General features: G+C 44.1%; 1 protein-coding gene across 4 annotated transcripts; it reads right to left on the bottom strand.

The window, feature by feature from the left end:
- Nucleotides 1–2,404: 2,404 nt before the first annotated feature.
- On the bottom strand, nucleotides 2,405–19,272 carry prrc2a (proline-rich coiled-coil 2A). 4 transcript variants are annotated; one of them, XM_067612582.1, is made up of 17 exons: nucleotides 19,140–19,272; nucleotides 14,998–15,149; nucleotides 13,697–13,874; nucleotides 13,320–13,431; nucleotides 13,121–13,202; nucleotides 12,865–13,008; nucleotides 12,107–12,348; nucleotides 11,750–11,838; nucleotides 11,474–11,625; nucleotides 10,767–10,869; nucleotides 10,434–10,623; nucleotides 10,174–10,266; nucleotides 9,369–9,921; nucleotides 8,965–9,221; nucleotides 8,091–8,394; nucleotides 7,662–7,884; nucleotides 2,405–7,309 (listed from the first exon to the last, which is right to left on the bottom strand). In XM_067612582.1, the coding sequence occupies exons 2-17, from the start codon at nucleotides 15,110–15,112 to the stop codon at nucleotides 4,249–4,251; spliced, it is 5,898 nt and encodes a 1,965-aa protein (XP_067468683.1). In that variant the 5' UTR covers nucleotides 15,113–15,149; nucleotides 19,140–19,272; the 3' UTR covers nucleotides 2,405–4,248. The 4 variants fall into 4 exon arrangements, with proteins under 4 accessions (XP_067468683.1, XP_067468682.1, XP_067468684.1 ...); XM_067612581.1 differs by lacking the exon at nucleotides 19,140–19,272 and adding an exon at nucleotides 18,938–19,127; XM_067612583.1 differs by lacking the exon at nucleotides 19,140–19,272 and adding an exon at nucleotides 18,938–19,127 and having other exon boundaries at nucleotides 13,335–13,431.
- Nucleotides 19,273–20,262: the final 990 nt, after the last annotated feature.

The raw sequence follows: 20,262 nt of genomic DNA, 5'->3' as shown, positions 1-20,262 counted from the left end.
ATTAGCTTCAGATAAACTTTTAAATGCATTTTTGTACAGAAGGAGGACTGTGGATTCTGGCCCCCATCACTTACATTTTAAGACAGACTTGAAAAAACATGAATCTGTCGTTTAAATAGCTTTAATTTTAGTATTTCAGCAACCTTTTTGTTTGATTTTAAACACTAAAGTAGAAAATTTCTTGTTTCATCTTCTCTCTCTATATTTACATATGTATTTACTGTATATGTATATATAAGTACTCCATAAAGATAATGATAAAAATGATACAAGCCTTAATTAATAACATAAGTAACATATCTAAAAGACTGTATTTTTGGCCACATACAACTGTAATCCCACTATTTTTTTAAAAAAATATACTGTTTGAGTTTTCATATCATCTAGCTGACAACAGACAGTGGTGGAAGAAGTACTTAAATCTTTTACTTAAGTAAAAGTAGCAATACCACAATGAAAAAATACTCAATTACAAGTAAAAGTCCTGCATTCAAAATCTTAAGTAAAAGTACATAAGTATTGTCAGCAAAATGTACTTAAAGTATCAAAAGTACTCATTAAGCAAAATGGACCAATTTGGTGTTATATAACATACATGTATATATATTATTTGAGTATCAAAACTGATTGATGTGTACATGTAAGCAGTATTTTAATGTTATACTGTTAAATAGTCTAATATATAAAAATGCACATTTTTATCAACTGATCATATGTTTTATGTATTACAGTATTGAGCTGAAAAGTAACCAGTAACTATAGCTGTGAAATTAATGTAGTGGAGTAAAAACTACAATGTTTCCCTCTGAAATGTAGTGGACAAAATGGAAATACTCAGTAAAATACAATTACCTCGAAATTGTATATTGAGTAAATGTACTTAGTTACTTTCCACCACTAACAGATTGTAATATATTAAAGCATATTACTAAGTTTTGATTTCAAGATACTTCTAATGAGGTTTGTGGTAACTTAACATTATATCTCTTCTTAAATGTATTAAGAATTGTATTTAGGTGAGAAAATAAATGTAAGGACATTTTGTCAAACATAGGTGTAACTAATAACAGTAATTACACCCGCATTTTACTGGGATGTGCCACTGTCATACTGGATCACCAGTATGGTTTCCTGGCACGTCTACTTAGACTTAAGCCGTCATTATTAGTTACACCTGTTGCAACACGTCTGCAGTGAAAACATAAAATATTCCACTTACTCTCAGAAGAATAAGACAATGCAATTACATTTTCCATTAAATCAAAAGTAGTTTATTTAACTTTGCCTTCTCTGTATAACTTTATTATAATAAGACACTTCTCTGCTTGTACATTGCTCCCTTGAACTAAAAATGGCAACATTTGTTTGTGGGAATGTAAGTTGGGGTAGACAAAACTTAGATACATACCAATATACATACATGTGTGTATATTACGGTTCCATTAATAAAACCATAAATGCTAAAAACAGTTTGAACCACTCCAGGTACCTTGGTAATGCTGGAAACATAGTACAATCTTTGAGTAATTTCTCTGGAATACACTACTTTTGTTTTCTTTTAACATGGGTACATACAATAATGCGCACATCAACAGTAAGAGTTAAGGAGGGATGAAGGACTCTTTGAGCCAGTGTTAAGTGTACAGCTATTGATGTATAAACCAGTAACAGGCAAGGCAAGCTGCACGCATGGGTGTGTGTTCATGCTTACAAGAAGTCATAGTGAAAAAATAATAATGTCCAACTTCACTTGCCTGCTTAAGAATGTATGCTTTAAATTACACAAAAAAAAACTGGTGAAGTTCTCCACTGCATGTTCTTCTTCACTTGGATGATGAACATATACACACAGCTGAATGTATCTATGTGGATGTATTTAAGAAAACAGTAGAATTGTCTTAATAATATTGGTTAAATCAAGTGTGGGCAAACAAGGCAGAAAGTGCTTGCCATTCATGTTACCCTCTGGTCCCCACCCCTTCCCCGAGTTATAACACATACACCAGAAAACTCACACATGCTACACACACACACACACACGCACACGCACGCGCACACACACACATACACAAATCATCAAATGCCCTACTCACAACATCCCAGAGACAATCTTCAAACTGTTGTCAGTAAACAAACAAACCCCAACTTACAGCAGTGACAGAATTGATGCAGATGAGTATATCGATTTAGTTCACCCTTGGATGTTGTCTCCTGTCATTTTTTTTTTTTTTTTCAAGCTGTGTGCCATTTTGTGTCTTTTTAATGTGTGATACAAACTATGTTTACAAGTGTTATCTTACATCAATCCAAATATTTCCTGAACACACCATGTCAGCATTATTTGTTGCGAGTTACTTCTTGGAAACCGTGTGGTGAACTGTAGAAAGGTGACTTCGCGTGATGCTTCTTTTTTTCTTTTCTTTTTTTTTTGTTGTTGTCGTCACCCTTTCAGCATAGTCCTGAATTTAATTCGTTTTGGGCTTCTGGGTTGCCACCGTGCACTGAAACAGCCATCCCGAGAGCGCGCACACTTTGAAAAATACTTCCTCAGACAAGGAGCTCTTGGTAGTCCTCCTTGGCGTGAGGAGTCTCCACGTGAGCGCAGAGTGCATCGCAGCGTGCAGGACAGCAGAGGAGGTGTAATAGTACAATACTCAGCCTAGCTCTGTACTCTGGGCCCAGACAGAGTACCTGTTCTGTTGCATCACATGTAACTTGCCCGAAAAACATAAAACACAAAGAAAGACAGAAGGAAAAAAAAAAAAAAAAAACAGCAACCATGGATTTGTTACTACAAGGAGTGCTTATTAGAACATATTCAGTTACCTATTGAAGCATAAACAGTTTTATGAAAGTCAAACATCTTTTTCTTATTCTAGCATGACCTACATTTTCATTAAACTCATTTTCCCCTAACAAGATAGAAAAGGTATTTCACCTTGAAGGGAGGGAAAAAAAAGTGTTTCCATAAAAATGGATGTCACTGAGGAAATAATGGTTGTTAAAATAAAGCCATCAAGCTATCAATACAGTCCTCATAGGGTAAACAAAACTCATGAATGAGATCATAAGAGAGAGTAAAACTATTGTCCTTGGGGGAAAACTTTTTGCACTGTGCAGAACTTTACTGCAGGTAAAGTAGGATGCTACGATGAGGCTGAAAAAGCCTTTATTTTCTAAAAAGGACCAACCGATAGCAAGTCAACAACTTGAGGGGTGGGGTAGGGGGAATAGAAAAAAATCACACTATCTGCACAAGCAGCAGAAACACTGATATTAAAGACAGATCAATGTAAGTGTAGGTGAGCACTGAGCAGTAGTACTTCAATGGGTCTTATCACAGTAATCAGAGACCTACTTTGCAGGAGACCAAAAAGTCAGCGAAAAGAGTAACTGGGAAATTTAGTAAAAAGGTATTTTTAATGACCTGCTTTTATAGAAGACAAAACACACACCCCTAACATTTCTCAGAGGCTGAAACTGAACTGACACAAGGCCCAAAAAAAAAAAGACAGAGAGAGAAAGAGAAAGAAAAAAAAAAAAGAAAAAAACATTTTATGGTACATTGTTCTTGTTAAAAGATGAAGCTGCACTCTTTCCCTTTGTGAGGGAAGTAATGCAGAACTGCACTACTGAATACCACCAAAGGCCAAAGTGTGGTAGAAATATACACAGGTACATAAATATAAAAATTAGCCCAATCCAAACATTTTGCCAATTTAATCCCACGTTCATTTTTCGCCCACATGACTGCATGTGTTTCGTGTTAAAAGATGTCATATTGTGCTTGTTTATGCGTGTGTGTGTGTGTGTGTGTGTGTGTGTTTGTGTAGCTCTGTGTGAATGTCTTCTGTCAAAACGACGTGCACCTCCATAGCAGAACCACATGCTTGTCAAATCCAACTGGGGGTGAGATTCTTGAGGGAAGGTAAAGGGGCAGGGGGAGGGGGGTTTTGGGGGAGAGGGTGGGGGGGGGACAACTGAACGGAGAGCAAGACGGAACAAACGGAGAAATTTACAATAACGGACGGTAGATAGTAGATTGATGCAAGGGGGGAAAAAGGTGACCGGGGTGGTGGCAGCTAAAGTGAATGTGAATACCATCTCCATATACTGTACAATGCACTAATATGTTTAGGGATGCAAACATGAAATAAAGCCATGAAATAATGATCAAAAGGGATTAAAATGTAAGAGGTGGGTTTTTAACGTGGGTGGGGTTCATCTGAAATGTTTTGAAATATTCCATCACTTCCTATTTTTCGGAGAGGGCCAGTTGCCCCGCTTCTCCCCGCGGTTACCACCTCCGTTGCCAGGCCCGCCAGAGCCACCACCGGGCGGGCCACGTGGGCCTCTTCCTCCCCCTCCACCTCCTGCTCCTCCAGTGTTGACCCTCCGGTTCTGTCGCTCCATGCCAGGACGCTGACTTGAAAAGCTTCTTTTATTAGCTGAGGGCTCTTTTCCCGCCATCTCTCGCTCGACCACACCTCCTCCTCCTCCGCTGCCCCCTCCTCCCCTTCCTAGGTGGTGGTGATGGTGAGAAGAATATGACTTCCCTCCTCCCTCCCTGTCTCTGAACTCTGTGAAATCACTGCTCTCGGAGGCGGTCTCCCATTCCTCGTTGGCCTGGTCCGAGTTCTGGTTGGTGAAGTCAGGGGACTTTGCTCCATGGCTGTGGTGGTGCTGGGGGTGGGTTTGCCCAGCGTTGCCCTGGTTGTAGTGGTGATGGTGGTGGCTGTTCGCGTTGCTGAGATGCCCTCCACCACTGTTATTGTTGGCTGTTAGTGTGGCGTTGTGGTTAGCATTTTGGGCATTGCCTGTCATGGGAGCAGAGATAGGGGCTCCGTTGCTGTCCTGAACTGAATTCAGGGAAGGAGAGGAGGGTCTTCCTCCTCCGATGACCCCCACTCCTCCATTGATGCGTGCGGCATTCTCTCGCTCCTTCAGTCTCCGGAAGCGGGGTGGCTTGTCCTGCTGATGCTGGGATCGCCCGTGACGCCGACGTCTGGGGGGTCGCTCAAACCCACCCGGCGGGAATCCACGATTAGCAGGAAGAGGGACTGAATTTGGCCCTCCAGAGTTTGACGTAGGGTTAGTTGAAGCTTGCTGGGTAACAACCCCTCCATTTTCAGTAGAACCTATAGTGGCAGGAGTTACTGCAGACAAAGATGGCTGAGGGGGATTGGACCCCTGACTTTGAGCTTGACTTCCATCAGCCATCTTGTCCTTCTTCTCGCCACTATTTCCTCCCCGGCTCAAGTCTTTGGGCCCAGAGGTTTGTGCCGGGGCTTGCTGCTTCCGCACTGAGGCTGATGGCTTGGAGGACCCGCCGTGAGAGGCTGAGCTGGGTCCAACCCTGTGTCCCCCAGCTGTTCCTCCAACATTGCCACTACTCCTGTAGATGTTTCCTCCTCCACTACCTCCACCCCTGCCCCTCCTCGAGGGCACACCCCTGGGGGTGAAGACCCTGGCCTGTGAACCTCTGGGAGGGGCAGATGAAATGTTGCCGCTGCCGGTGGTGTTGGCATTATCCGAGCCATTCTTGGTGTTGGGTTTCTGGTGGTCTTCCTTGTCTGAGTGACCAAGGTCACTTGCACCACTCTCACTGCCCGTCTCTGAGCCTCTCTCCCTCCTTCTCTTGGGGATTTCTTCATACTCTGAACCCTCACTGCGGGTTTCACTTCGATTCCTGGCTCTGGCTGGGTTGTGTTGGGACCGGTCTTGACCATGCCTGCCGCCAGCCCCCTCACCCTTGGACTCCTGGTGGTGGCCACCAGCAACAGACGAGCGGTAGTCTCTGCCACTCCTGCCACCCATTCTGCCCCGACTGCCACCACTAGGTCCAGCGCTGGCCGTGTAGGTTCCCCGGTAACCACGGCCACGCCCATAGAACTCCCCACCTCGTCCACGACTGCCTCTGCCGCCTTTGGTGGAGACTCCATGGTGGTGGGGGGTGCCGCCTCCTCTCTCAAAGGAGCGGTCTCTGTCCCTCCTGGACCCTGAAAATCCTGAAGAAGTGGTGTCTACATCTTTGGGCCCTCTGCCTGACCCTCCCCCACCTCCTCCGGAGGACCGTTCTTTTCCTCCGTTCCTGGGTTTGGCTGACTGGGTTGACTCTTCTTTACCAGATGGAGCTGAAGTATTCTGGGAGATGGAGGAGGCTTCCTGCTTCATGGAGCTGGGTTGGCCACCATCTTGCTCTTTATCTTTCCCAAAGCCTTGGCTTGTTTTTTCTCCTCCATCAACTTCTCCCTCTCTCTTCATCTCTTTCAGCACTGGTTTCTTGATGGGACCAGCCCTCTTGTTGGCATTGCTACCTCCTGTCTGGCTGGAGGGCTTGTGGTCCAATGGAGTGCTGGAAGAGTCCTCCCCTCCACGGGAATTGCTCCCACCTCCTGCATTGTTGGCCCTCCTACCATGAGAGGACCCCCCACCTGTATTGCTGCTGCCAGGCCGTGGGCCCCACTGGGTCTCTGTCTTGTGCTCCCGCCCCCCTCTTTGGTTTGACTTTGGATGGGGATGCTGCTGCTGCTGCTGCTGAAGCTGAGTATGACTGCCATGCTGAGCGGGAGGTGGGCTCGAAGTCATGGAGGAATGGGGAGCATATGCTGGGCCGGTTTTCTCCTGTTTGACATGGCTGCTACTGCCAGCACTACCACTGTTGCCTCTTTCACCAAGACTGTGCCCAATAGCTTCACTCTCTCTGTGGGATGGGTGATGATGCATGGCGATTTTGACATTCCCGTCTTCCCTGGCAGAAGTAGAGGAGGCCGAGGAAGAGCATGAAGATGAGAGGGAAGGTTGGTGGAGTGGGGGAGAGGAATCTGTCTTCTTGGCAGGGGCCTCAACAACCCTGTCGCGGCTGTTCTCTTGCTTATGGGGATGGAGAGGGAAGTGAGGCTGCTGAGGGTGGTGGCTGTGATGGTGGTGGAGGTGAGAATTGCTCTCAACAGTGGGGAGGTCTGCTCGACCGTTGCGATCGTAGTGAGGGTGTGGGGCTCCCCATATCTGGCCCTGCTGAGCTCCTCGGGGGGGCCCTTCATCCTGATGGGTGAAGCTATGCGGGTGGTTTCCCCTTTCACCGGCCCTTTGCGGCTGCTGATGGGGAGGCATCCTCGCACCTTGATCAGGGAAGTTACTGTAGTTGCCCCTCCCACTCATGTAGTGATGAGGGTGGTGGCTGCCGCCCTGGGTGCCAACTTGAGTGCCGACTGGTGGTGGGGTCTGATTGGATGTCCCAGAGCTAGAGCTGGGCTGCTGGATGGGTCCCAATCCACCCTCTCGCATGCGGTGTGGAGGAGTGTCACTCCTAAGACAAAGAAGATCGTAAGAATACAAAATACTAAATTAAACACACTTACATAAATATATTTTTCTCCAAATCCAAGTAATATTTAAAGCCTTGCAGTATATATAGATTGAACACTATCAAACAATCACATGCAATCCAATTAAACAGCCCTGCAATAAATTCTCCCATTGAAAAATGTATAATACTGTTCTTAATACGTACAATAAATGTTGCAACCACTACAAGGCAGGAAAACAAAAGTAAAACTCTAAATTTCTAGCACAATGATTTATGCATCATACATTAGTTGTGTTTAACATCTTGAAACAGTTCAGCTTAAATCTCCCTCAAAACTTGCTTGTATCCATACCTGGGCCCTTTGGCCACATCGTCATCCTCCAACGGCTGCTTCTGCCTCAGTGGGGAGGTTAGCCCACGACCCTCCCCTCCACCAGGGAATACCTCCGGCCCCCACCCCAGCTTTGGATCCATAGGGGGGGTCCCACGGTGAGGGTGCCCTGGATGCTGTTGCTGCCTGTCAAAGGGGTCTGAACCAGATCCCCCTGAATCAGACCGCTCACGCCCAATAAGCCCTGTGACACAGGAGGATTTTTAAAATGACAGACATTGCAATGTTTGATGCTTGATGGGACAGCCTGATAGCCACTACGTCAGCCCACCATACATTAAGAGCTACACTCTCACATATGTCAATACAGTTATTATTTAACCATTCAACCACAATCTTTATCTTCAAAGTGTTGAATCAGATCTCAGTGATAATGATATATCTACTCACCAGATGGGTGCATGCTGGCTGAATAATAGTCCATAGGTGGAGGGCGGCCCTGCATCATGCGAGGGTCCATGTAGGGCATCATCATCCAGCGAGGGTCAAAATTCATTGGCAGAGGCGGGGGTCGAACCATGTTGCTGGGTTGATACAGTGGTCCACCCTGCTTAGGTCCAGGCCCTGGCTGGGGTGTTGAGCCTGGTGAAGGACCCTGTGGAGGCTGGGGCTGGGGGGACAGCTGGCTCTGAGATGCCTGGCTGTGCTGCTGTTGCTGCTGCTGCCACTGCTGCTGCTGTTTCAGGAGCTGCTCCTAAAGAGGAATTATGTAAAAATAGAAAGCATCGCATTCAGGTTGTTAAAAGAACAGAATCATCAAGAGGATTCATGCATAAAGACATGCCAGCACTGTTACCTAGCACCTTTTAGATAATTTTGTGGTTATTTTTTCTGAATGTCCTTTGGTGTCTGCCTATTATTTGCCTAGATTTAGTGAGGACACAAGTGTACCTAATCAACTGAAGGGGTCACCTTTCAGACTTGTGAATGGGCATAAAAACCGCCTTTATCATGGAGCTACTGCTTCCAATATAACTTGATCAGTACTTTGACAAGCCTATGGAGTGACAATTAAAATAAATATTATAATGGAATTTCTTACATCCCAAATTTTTTGGTGAGGATGCTGTATTGTTTGAATATCAAAAATCCATAACACACAAAGAATTCCTTGTGGAGTGCTTGTGAATCATTGCTAAGTGGTCATCATTAAACAACTTGGGGTTTAACATTGGGGTTTAGTTTGAATATAACAGAGAGTCGAACACATTTAGGATTAAAAGATCAAGTAACACCTGTTATTATGACAAAGACAAATGCTAACCTGCTGCTGCCTCTGGAAACGAGGTGGAAGAGACTTCTGGTACTTTGAGTAACCCTGGCCAGGGGGACCACCGGCTTGACGACCTGCTCCTCCTCCAATATTCTCAATCTTCACTGGGTCGACTCCTCTTTCACCTCCACTTCCTGCACGAATGCGAGGACTACCAATGGTCTCCTCCTTAGTCTCTCCCGGTAAAGGTACCTCCAGGGTGGGCTGCTGTGGCTGTGACACAGCAGGCTGGGGACACTGTTGGGTATCTGAACCAGGAAAGAAAGTCGTTGGGTTGAATAAAGAGCTTTAATCAAGGAGGTGGATGCTTTATTTGACACATCAGGTGTTGAGAAAACCGATGTTAATGATCCAAATGATTCAGACCAGTCATCGCTGATCATGTGTAAACTCACCTGCGCTGGAGTCATAGCTGCTGTTGCTGCTGGCTCGCTGTCTGTCACTGACTCCAGGACCCGTCCCCGGCTGCACAGCCAGCACTGGAGGCTCCTCGGTGTCTACGCATGGGGATGGGGGCTGGCTGATGTTGGGGGAGGAGGCAGAGGCTGACATAGATGGACTAGGGCTGCCTGCTGTGGCAGCTGTCAAGTTTCCATCAAGGCTCGGGGATTTACTGGTGCCAACACTGCCTCCCACGTTACTGCCCTGCTGCTGTTGCTGCTTCTCATCGAGCCTCTTCAGCTTCTCGGCACAGGCAGCACGTCTCTCCTCCTCCATCCTACGTTCTTCCTCCTCACGGCGCCGACGGGCTCGCTCCACTGCAGCAGAGATCTCAGTAGAGGACTGCTTCCTGCGCTGACGCCAAGTCTCATCCTCATCCTCCCCCTGGGCCCCATGGACCAGCAGGCCAGGCTGGGAAGGAGGGCTAGGGCCTCCTGCTGCTGGCTGGTGCTGGGCAGGGCCAGGTTTTCCAGGGCCTAGAGGGGCACCCTGGTTGTGGGGCCGGTCCTGAACAGAGTGCATTAAAAAAAATATGAAGCTCCATTATGTAGTTCTCACCAATACAGAAGACATCATTGCAATCTTGTTGAGAAAAATTTATAGCAATGATTACATCCAAATGTAATAAAACTTCAGTTAAAAAAGCGAACTTAAAACTATAGATGATTTATAATGACTATATGACGTAAGATCTGTGGGGGCGGTGGATGAGATAATGACAGAAATGATTTGTCTATGAGGCCCTATCCAGATGTCTACCTCTCGGTAAAAGGAGTAGGGCCCTTGTCCGAGGAGCGGCCCAGGTGGGGGGGAGGGCTGCTCCCGGGGACCACCCAATCCAGGCCTGCGCCCCTGTATACAGGCAGACACATTTAGCCATGCTCCACCACAATAATCTACACCGACAAAAACACACATACACACATACACACACACACTAACACATCTCTTTCTATCTTTTCGTAGCTTGAGGATGGCCTGGCTGGGCAACCCTTTATTGCCGCTGTTCAGCACACTACCTGGTAGTTGGGTGGTGCTCCCTGGCCGCCCCAGCCACTGCCACCCTCCTCGGCCCATCCTGGCTTGCTGGAGGGGGGTTGGGAGCCATTGTCAGCATTAGTGGGAGGGGTGCGGCGGGTGTCTCCACCGCTATCTGAAGCTCGAGAGCGAGAGGTTGCAGGGGGGGCATCCTGGGACCTCTGCTGCTCACTAAGGAAAAGAGAAAAAAACGCCAATTATTTAAACAAATTATAGTATAGCTGATATGTATAGTCAAGCAAAAAAAAGAAAAAGAATTATAACAGTATTGTTATAGTTTAGTTCACACACACTGAATGTACTTGGCCACATACCGCAAGTCATTCTTGCTCTCCGTTCTCTCCTCTTCTCCCTCCTCATCTCCTTCATCATCACTGAACTTCAACTTGGCAGAGTAATCAATTTCCTCATGAGCTCCTATTAAACCAAAAAGTAAGACATAAAGAATACATCAGAACCATGTTTATAGCAAACATGCATTCAGTGCACTGGCACATTATTCATCATCCTTCACTTCGATAAACCCAATCCTCCTTTCCCCCCCCTCCCTCCTGTGTAGTGACTGGAACCCCTCTGCTTGGATCAGCAGGAAATATGATATATAGACACATCTGCAACGCTAGAAAGCATCAGTCTCACCCACTACCACTGTGTCGTCAGCTCCTTAATAATTTAGCAGCATAAGCACTAAATCAACATGCCATGCACACACCCCATGTAAAACAGCTGCAAAAACGAAAGCCTCTCCATTGCTAGTTCTCTGTAGCTGCTCTCCAAATTAACTGACACGGTTGCACTCATAAGAACAAATTAAATATATACACATATATGAGAAAACTGTCTTTGAGCAAAGATTTACAAATGATGCAATATGATTATTTTTTCTTAATTTGTTGTGTTGTAGCATCAACTGTATTAATTATTTTTATAAATTTTGAACTGTTTCCAAATAATATCAGGTTCTCTATAGCCATCTCTGTTTACAGGTTAGTTGTATATATAAGAATGAGCATCTTTCGACCTGCCCAGCCGTCGTCTCCATCGTGGTCCAGCTCGTCAAGCTCCTTCAGGTCGTCCTGCTTTAGGATAGAGGGTCGCTTCACCACCTCTCCACCTGCATCACGTGGGCCACCCTGAGGCCTGCTGTCAGGACCACCTTGCGCACGAGCGAACCTAAAAGAGGGAAGGAGGTTCTTTGTCACTGATATGATGAAGATGCAGAAAAAAGCATGGCTCAAAATGGCAGAACAGTTGTGATTTAATTATAAATCGAGCTAAATTGTAAAACTTAACATACCTTGGAGCAGGCCCTTCCCCAGGTGGCGGGTACCTGTAGGGTGCCTGAGGGCCATAGGGGGCCGGAAAGGGCAGATAGGGAGGATACATCTAGAAAGAAAAAAAAAGATCCAGTTCAAACTCCAGTTCTTTATTCTAAAAGCAGCTGTGGTAGTTTAAACCTTTAATCTATACAGGAAGTACTTAAAAACAAAAATTGTGTGGTGTAGCAATCGTAATTCTGCACTCCATCTGCATACAAATGATGCAGATAGTGTGTAGCAGTTGTGTAGCTATAAAAAATGAAAAAAAATATATATAAAGTGAAAACAAATACTATAATATTTGCCTGAAATCAAACGGAGAAAAACAAACTTACGAATGGAGGCATGATCCCTCGGTATTGGGGGAACCCTGGCCCAACGGGGGGCTGGGGCAGGGGCAAGGCGGGGCTGCCTGCGGGAGGGTTCCTAGGTGGCCCGTGGGACTGAGGGTTCTGAGGCGGGACCCCAGCTGCCCCATCCATCACCAGAGCCCCACCACTGCCACCCTCCGCTGCCCCCTCCCCAGACAGGGTGGGCGCCAGGGCTCGGCCCCCACCGTCCCGCCAGCTTGTAACGTCTGAGGACAGCGAACACAAGAGAGGACAGAGCGGTCAGAAATGGTTTATGGTCTTGAATGCCTCAGAGATGCAAAGCCATTACTTTAGAGATAACACATCCTTTCAACAGAAGACAAACGGATTCAAGTTCTTTCAGATGGGAGAATATCTTTTTTTATTTTTCCTTGGTTCTTAAATTACATTCATTTTAAATTATTAATTTGGCAAGCACACTACAACACAAACCAAAGAATAAAGAAAATAACCAGAATACATACAGAATACATATATATAAAAAAATCTTGTGCATTTGAAGCAATACAAGCCAAATTAATAATTAATAGGAAAATAGCTCTCAGACTATTTGATCAGCTGCCCTGTTGCTGTATGTTATCAACTTAACTACTAGCCAAAATCTGTAGTCTGTAACATAATAAATAGAAGCAGCTCTCCTGCTTAAAACAGATCTAGTGTCTCACCACCACTCACTTAATAAAAGTTGATCAATTATTGGATATTAAGTAGACATCACTCACTCTGGGGGCGGAGGCTTGGTCCGGGCCCATACCACTGATCTGCAGTGCCCTGTTCTCTGCCAGCTCTGTCCTGGTCGCCAGCCGCCTGCAGGGTGGGAAATTCCTCGCGAGAGAATGGCGACGGTAGGTTTGATCCCTTTCCACCTGCAAAAAGGCAAGACGAGGAGAGAATGATTTTGCAGAAAGCATCACACATGTGCGACAAAAAGCTTATTCCGGAGAAATGTGTGAGAGATATACAAATAGAAAGACTCACCATCCCCTTGTGTTCCATGTGTAACACTGGCCTGTGCCCAGGACCTTGCCCCTACGGCCTGGGTTGAAGCTGGGGCCAGAGCCTGAGGAGGGAACACACACACAAAGAGACAAATAACCATATGATACATGTCAACTACGGCTGCTGTAAATCCCCAAGCACATTATTAACTCAGAAGATGATTTAGCATTTTCCTTACTGTGTTTGTCGGTACCTCTGAAGCCGGCGGGGTTCTCGGGCGGGTCGGTGCAGGCATCTGTGAAGCCACAGGCTGCTGCGGTTCCGGCTGCGGTGCTGACAATGCATCGGTACTGAGAGAAAGAATAAAGTCAGGGGGAGACAGTTATGAGACAAGGTGAAACAAGCGACCGCACAGGGCAACAAAGAAACAAAACAAACAACAGTGTCAGACAATATTACAGTCTGGTGTCTGGATAATTAATATAAAGCAACTTCTCAGAGTAGCCTTCAAAATGTATGTTTCTCTTCTTATGATGAGATCTGAATGCACTTTGACATTTGGAGTAATTGTAACAGTCTAAAATTGATATGGTGGGGGGGATGGGATCCACTTACCTCTTTGGGTCTGCTGGTTCCGGTTTGCTTGCCCATCCTGTGCCGTCTTTGGGAACGAGCGAGACGTTAGGATCGTTGCCTTTGTTCTCTGCCTTCAGACTGGGCAGGTTGGCAGGGGGTGGCATACGCCGCGCGGAGGCAACTTTACCAAGAGACTGCAGGCCATGGCGGGGGGGAACTGATATGGGGAAGAGAAAGGAGGTCATTAGCACAGATGGACCATGGAAACCTGACACCAATTAAATCTACTGGATGTAAGGAGGGGCCTGATGACAGGCTGATGTTAGGTTTGCTGCTTACTTTGCTAGATATACAATTAGGATTCTGAACAACCAACAAGGCTAGAGACTTGCTAGTTTCAGTCTGATGATTCCGACAAATATTTAGTTGTCATTAAAACCCACTTCACTTACGGTTTATAGAGAAGTATTAGGATATTGATGTTCACGGAAGCATGGAAAAGCTTTCCGATTCTGAAAAGTGAAGCTGCGCTGAATATTAATCCCTCGTTTGTTTCCTTGAGGCTGAGAGAAACCACAGCAGTGCATGGCTTCACTATGTAGGAGGGGGAAGTATGTAGTTTAGAAACGGGGACAGCTGCTTAGATCTAGTGGGGAGCTTCTGAATAAAACATAGACTGGGGACTCAGCACAGAAGTCAAACAGCGTCCACAAGTAAGCCTCTGTCTCAGGTCAGGCTCAGTGGCTTCGAGGCTCAGCTGACACGACGAGGCTCAGGAGCCCTTCACCCTCTAGGCCATGCATAATTTCTGTCTATATGGCAACAGTTGTGCATCAGTCTAATAGGCAACCCTTTTCTCTACAAGACAGGTGTAAAGGCCTATAAATAATGGAAGTAAACATCCTGTATCCCTGAATAATATTAACCGTATCAGCAAAACCAGGTTAGCAGGCAGCTGAGAGATGAAGCGTATCGTCCATTTCCTGCATTGGAAATCGGTAGCACCAGAGTCATTAGGGTGACGGTACGCTAATGCATCAAAGTTCAAGCACTTGGTGAGAGGAGACAACGCAGCACAGCCAGGCCCACTTAATGACAACACCAACGGATAAATCAAAATGACCAGGCAGATCTGCTTCTTAAGGCTATATCTGATAAATGACACCACAAACGTTACATTGTTACAGGTAGCACCAAAACAAAACCATCTAGCAGAATTTACAGAGAGCCTGACAGTTATGTGATTTAAAAAAAAAAAAAAGAATAACCCGGATAGCATGGCAAATCTATTACAGTAAGTTACAACAAAAGCTTGGGTATAACAGAAGCAAGATACTCACCAACAGGCTTTTGTGTTTCAAGGCTCTTTCCTTTGTATGTATCAAACAGGTTGAGAGACGCATACTTGGTTTTGCCTTCCTTCCCCTTTGCAGTTTGCCCAGAGCGCTCTGACATTGCGCTGTCCGCTCATTGAGTATGGTGAGCCCTGAGACTGGGAGGGAGAGACAGACAGAGAGAGAGAGATTTGACACCAGGCATGCACAGAAAGTGAGAGTAAATGTATTGAGTGCACAAGCACGCATTCATGACAACTGACACAAACAAAAACTGGCTGCAAATCAAAATATCCGCATGTGCTGTGGTCCAACGGATTTAAAATACGGGATTTGACTGCAGTGGTGATTCAGCTGGAGGTGTGTGTGTGGTGGTATGATTAAGTACTCGTATAGTAAATTACAACACAACATCATCACAACACAGGCTGTTCTGTGAAACGTGATATATTGCAAGACGAACATTTGTGACTACCTTCACTTAGGTGTTGCAGTTTCACTTTTTACAGGGCCCTAAATCTCTTGTATCACATGCCAACTAAGAAGACTTAATGCTAATGCACACAACACTGTTTGCCGAGGCTTTCAGACATGGTTTTTTGTCCTCTGTCTCACTGATGAAATATGCCTCTATTCTATTTCAATAAATTATCCGTCTGTAACACAATGAGACGTGTCGATACACAAACCCTCTTTTTTTTTTTTATTGTTTTTTTTTCACCCTCTTGTGCCCGTTGTAAATCACATCTAAACTAACTAACTGATCAATTAAACTAAACAAATTTCTATACATTGTGCATTAGCTACATCGACAATGATTATTCATGGCCCCAGATTTAATTATGTGCATTCACAAGTTAAATGGATGGAAAAGAACAGCTCCAAAAAAACATTTTAAAACCAAAATACTTCAAACATTTATTTGCAATAAACTTCTATAAAAACAGCTTATTTTTGTACATTTTAACAACTAACTGTTGGAGTTATTTTCAATATTTGCCAATTTAGTGAAGACATGTCGGCTTGCTGCAGGCCTTCTGAACCAGCACAACAAAAACAAGGACATTAGGAAGTTCATTAACAACTCAAACAATATGCAAAATCTACACCAAAAACTAGCAATGCAGCTGGAGTAAGGCAGTAAGCCTCACTAGGTGATCATCAACACACCTGCAACATCTCGGTAAGTTAAAGTAACTTTTTCCATTATATTTTTCCAGAAGATAAACATTTTTTAAATCAGACAATCCATAAACATAAGGAAAATACTTGGTCATGTAAGATCCCATGGATCTGACTCCTTAGGTAAACTAGCCAATCTTTACAAAACATCAGCAATCATGTATAACATAAGGAATTGTGTTGCAGGCATTAGAAAAGTCAGATGAGTTTGTGTGCCTGCCCTTAGATCAGAATAAAGTTGCTTCACATTAAGCTTTTTCCCCCACAGGGCTCTGTCACATGTAGAAGCAATTTTTTTTTTATTATTTGCACAGCACAGAGATGAAAGTGCCTGGACCACAATAATGATGCAGCACATTCAACTAAAACATATCAAAATAGAAGAAATATCCAGAGATGTGGAGTTATGTTAAGCCCAGTCAACAACTACCTAAAGGCCAGGGGGTATTTGGGGATGACCTGTTGTTACACACACCCATTTTCTTCTCTTAGCCATATTGTTTTCACTGTTTACCTACCACTGTACTGACCTATAAGGCATAATTCTCACTCACACACAGTGACATTTTTATGTGGCATGCAAGGATTACCAAGGCAGTCAATCTGTCCACCGAAATAATTCTGGTTCTACTCCAGCCTTTTAGGAGGGTGGACAGGTGGTTTAGTGTATGATATTACACATATTGTCACTAGGGCATATTCGGCATCATGCCAGTGTAAATTCTACTCGGAAAGACTATACACTACACACCTTATCACAGGAAAACTGTACAAAAGAAAGGGGGGGGGGGCAAAAGCAGGGTTTCTATGGCAACGCATTATAAATGATATTCTTCTATGCCTTGCCTTGAGACATGGTTGGCTCCATGGCAACGACCAGGCCTTTAGCTTGAACTCATTTTACTGCACATCAATAAAACACACTGTGCTGACATCTGTCCAATTCAGAATAAATTGGCTGAATCCAGCAGGTTAAACTGTTGCCCCAACTCCACCCAGCTCCTACTAGGCACAATTAGTGAGGAGAGATGATTCTCCTGAAGATTATTGTGCTACAAATAACATTAGTCATTTCATTCACTGGCTCTGGATGAATTGGTGAAATGATGCGAGCCAAATGGTCCATGACCAGAAGAACAATTTTAGACCTCAACAAAGACTTTCAAGCAATGCCTTGTTGTTTTATTATTCTGTATCATAACGACCTGTGTGTAGTTTAATAAAAAGGTAGAAGAAGAACTGATGAAAACTCTAGTCATGATAGCTCCATTAGTCTACCTGAATTGATGGCTACAACAAGGCTCACACCAGCAGTGGTGTAGCTTTGTTGAGCAAAACAAAGTGATTCAAACAGGGATTAACACAAAATCTCAATCAAACAAGTAGAAACACACTCTGAAATGTGAAGCCAATAGCCTTCTACAGCGCGCTGGTAATCCTCACAATGCCACAATGATCCACGCTGTTTGCAATAAACACCACACTGCAGAAAAATAAATAACTACACTAAACAACCCAGCGGTTTTTTGTTGGTTTTTGTTTTACACAAGAGGGACTACCGAGCAGCAGCACTGCACCGTGTCTCGATAGCCAGATGAGATTAGAAAATTAGGTCGTGGGATGGCTGGCCAACTACATGTTGTATGGGGATTAACTGGGGCCAGCAAGCTTCACTACCAAGCCATAAATGCAGCAACGTATACCACAAAAAAGGGGCCTTGCAACGCTACAGCTAACGATAAGCTATGAGCACGTATGCACGATCGTGTCCGGACAACATCGGCTCGTAGCGACGACATTAGCAACCAGAGATCAGACATTATAAATTTAAAAAAAATAAATTTGATGAGACTATCCAAACTCAAGACATGTTTCTTGTGGAGTTGGTGCTAGCTGGCTAACACAGGGCCTCAGTGTTCGCGTTGGGAGGGGGACTGCGTTGATGTTTCATAATGCATTTTCAACTCCTTGCGGTAACACTAGCTTGTGGCTCTTCAACCAGTCGAGCTGCTTGTTTGAATCACACACACACACACAACCGATACGGGCAAACGGGCGTTTCTGTGGAGCTATTACTCATCTATCGCTCGTTAAAAAAGGGGGGCATGGGATAACGAAAGGAAAAAAATATTTTATTATAGAGAACAAAACAAAATGGCGGTGGAGAGACAGGCCCCGGTGCATATTAACGTTAACACAAACCGGTTGAGTAGCATAGGTGTAACGTTAAGCCAACTTGCCATCATGCGACGTCCATTTACAGACGCTGGCAATACAGACAAAGCAGGGTTGATTGTGCTACAATACCAAATCAAAATAAATATCCTGTTCTTCTAAAGTTAATGTATCGTAAAAGGATAGTTTTGTTAGCTAAAGCTACACGACTAGCGTCACAACCTGCGCTAACGTTTATCCGCTAACGTTAGCCTTGACGCGTTAGCAACCAACAAAACGTTATTAGTTATATCAATAACATACAAACTTCGTAGCTAATAACATCACAAAAATACATATATGTGTGGTACCTCACAAAAAACATTGCACCTAACATTTGAAATGATAGCTCACCCCTTTTAGCCAAGCTACGCTAACGAGCTACCAGCCTTTCCCAAAAAAAAACAATAAGACTGCCTCTCCACAAAATACCATCTTAATACGCTGCTAATATGGTGTCCGCTGCTAGTATGGTGATCATTTCTGCTCAATATAATGTAAGTTGATCGGTGTGTTTGCATAAAATAGACAATATTTCCCGGCCACTGACCTGGTCTTGTCCCGACTTGTCTCGAGGTTGTATCGCAGAATGAGGTTAGCTATGCTATCGCGTAGCTTTCTAGCAAGTGACCCAGCTAGGCTAAAGCAACGTTATTATCCTCCTGCATAGTCAAAACACACAAGGTCTTTGCAATCGCTCGCCCCTAACTTAAGATACGACTACGTAAAGACAAAGAAGGTTTACGGCTTACTTGCACTCCTTTTCTTTTTTTTCTCCCAGAAAAAATAAATGAAAAGGGGGGGAAAAGAAAACTGTAATAATGGGCTCGATCCGTCACCTAAAGAGCCGTCAACGGCTACTGGGTGATATCATGAGATGGGAGCCGTTTGGGATCTTTACTGTAAATGAAAAAAAAAAATGCGACTCTAGTTTATATTTTCAAAAAAATGCAAAATAAGTATTTATAATATAATAATTTAAATAAGCTTGTGGGTTAAATATGAATTTAAGTGGCCAAGTGTGAATTGTCGAGTTTAGAAATTGTGATTTATTCTCTGTCTTTGGTTCACCAGTTAAAGGACAGGTTCACAGTTTTTCCAAGTCTGTCTTAAAATAACAGTTAGGAGCCCAAATGAACATTAAAATAGGTTGTTTTTTTTGCTGTAATAATTCCTCTTATTCATACTGGCCATTAGAAGATCCATTTATTATGCAATTTCATTAATGTCAGTGATGGGGGGGCAAAATCCACAGTCCTCCTGTGCAAAAAATGTATTTAAAAGTTTATCTGAAGCTAATATGAAGCTTCAGCCGTCCAAATGAGTCAAATCAAGTAGATATCTTTCAATGTTACAGTCGTTTTAGTGCTAAAGTCCCTCTTTTTGTTATTATACTGCCACTGCAGCTCAACAGGGAAACACAAAGAGGGAATTTGAGGCTAAAAGGACTGTAAATGTGGCAGATATCCACTCGATATGATTAACTCAGACTGCTGAAGCCACATATAAGCTTCAGATAAACTTTTAATTAATTGTGCATAACTTGATTTTGTGGCCCCCATCACTTACATTGAAAGCACATTTGAAGGGGATCTTTTAACAGCCAGTATGAACAGGAGGAAGGATTACAGCAAGGAAAACGTCTTTCAGTGTTTATTTGGACACCTGACTATTGTTTTAAGACAGACTTGGAAAAATTGTGAACCTGTCCTTCAAGGCAAGGAGGGGTTTATTTGTATAGCACATTTCAACAACAAGGCAATTCAAGTTCTTTACATAAAACATAAAAGGCATCAAGAGACAATGTATAAGCAACACAAGGCAATATTAAAAGACATTTAAATACAATTAAAAAGTGTTAAATTGGAAATAAAA

The sequence above is a fragment of the Thunnus thynnus genome, chromosome 15, assembly GCF_963924715.1.
Source record: "Thunnus thynnus chromosome 15, fThuThy2.1, whole genome shotgun sequence".
Classification (NCBI taxonomy): domain Eukaryota; kingdom Metazoa; phylum Chordata; class Actinopteri; order Scombriformes; family Scombridae; genus Thunnus; species Thunnus thynnus.
The sequence above is the reverse complement of the archived record's forward strand: the minus strand, read 5'-3'. Positions and strand labels throughout refer to the sequence as shown.

Bases quoted from the DNA above. Each gene is read 5' to 3' on its own strand.
- prrc2a (XM_067612582.1), bottom strand. From the start codon at position 15,112: ATGTCAGAGCGCTCTGGGCAAACTGCAAAGGGGAAGGAAGGCAAAACC. The intron at 9,922-10,173 runs GTAGACATCTGG...CACTCTGTTCAG, and splicing joins CCTACTCCTTTTACCGAGAG to GACCGGCCCCACAACCAGGG. The intron at 7,885-8,090 runs GTGAGTAGATAT...CCTGTGTCACAG, and splicing joins AGCCAGCATGCACCCATCTG to GGCTTATTGGGCGTGAGCGG.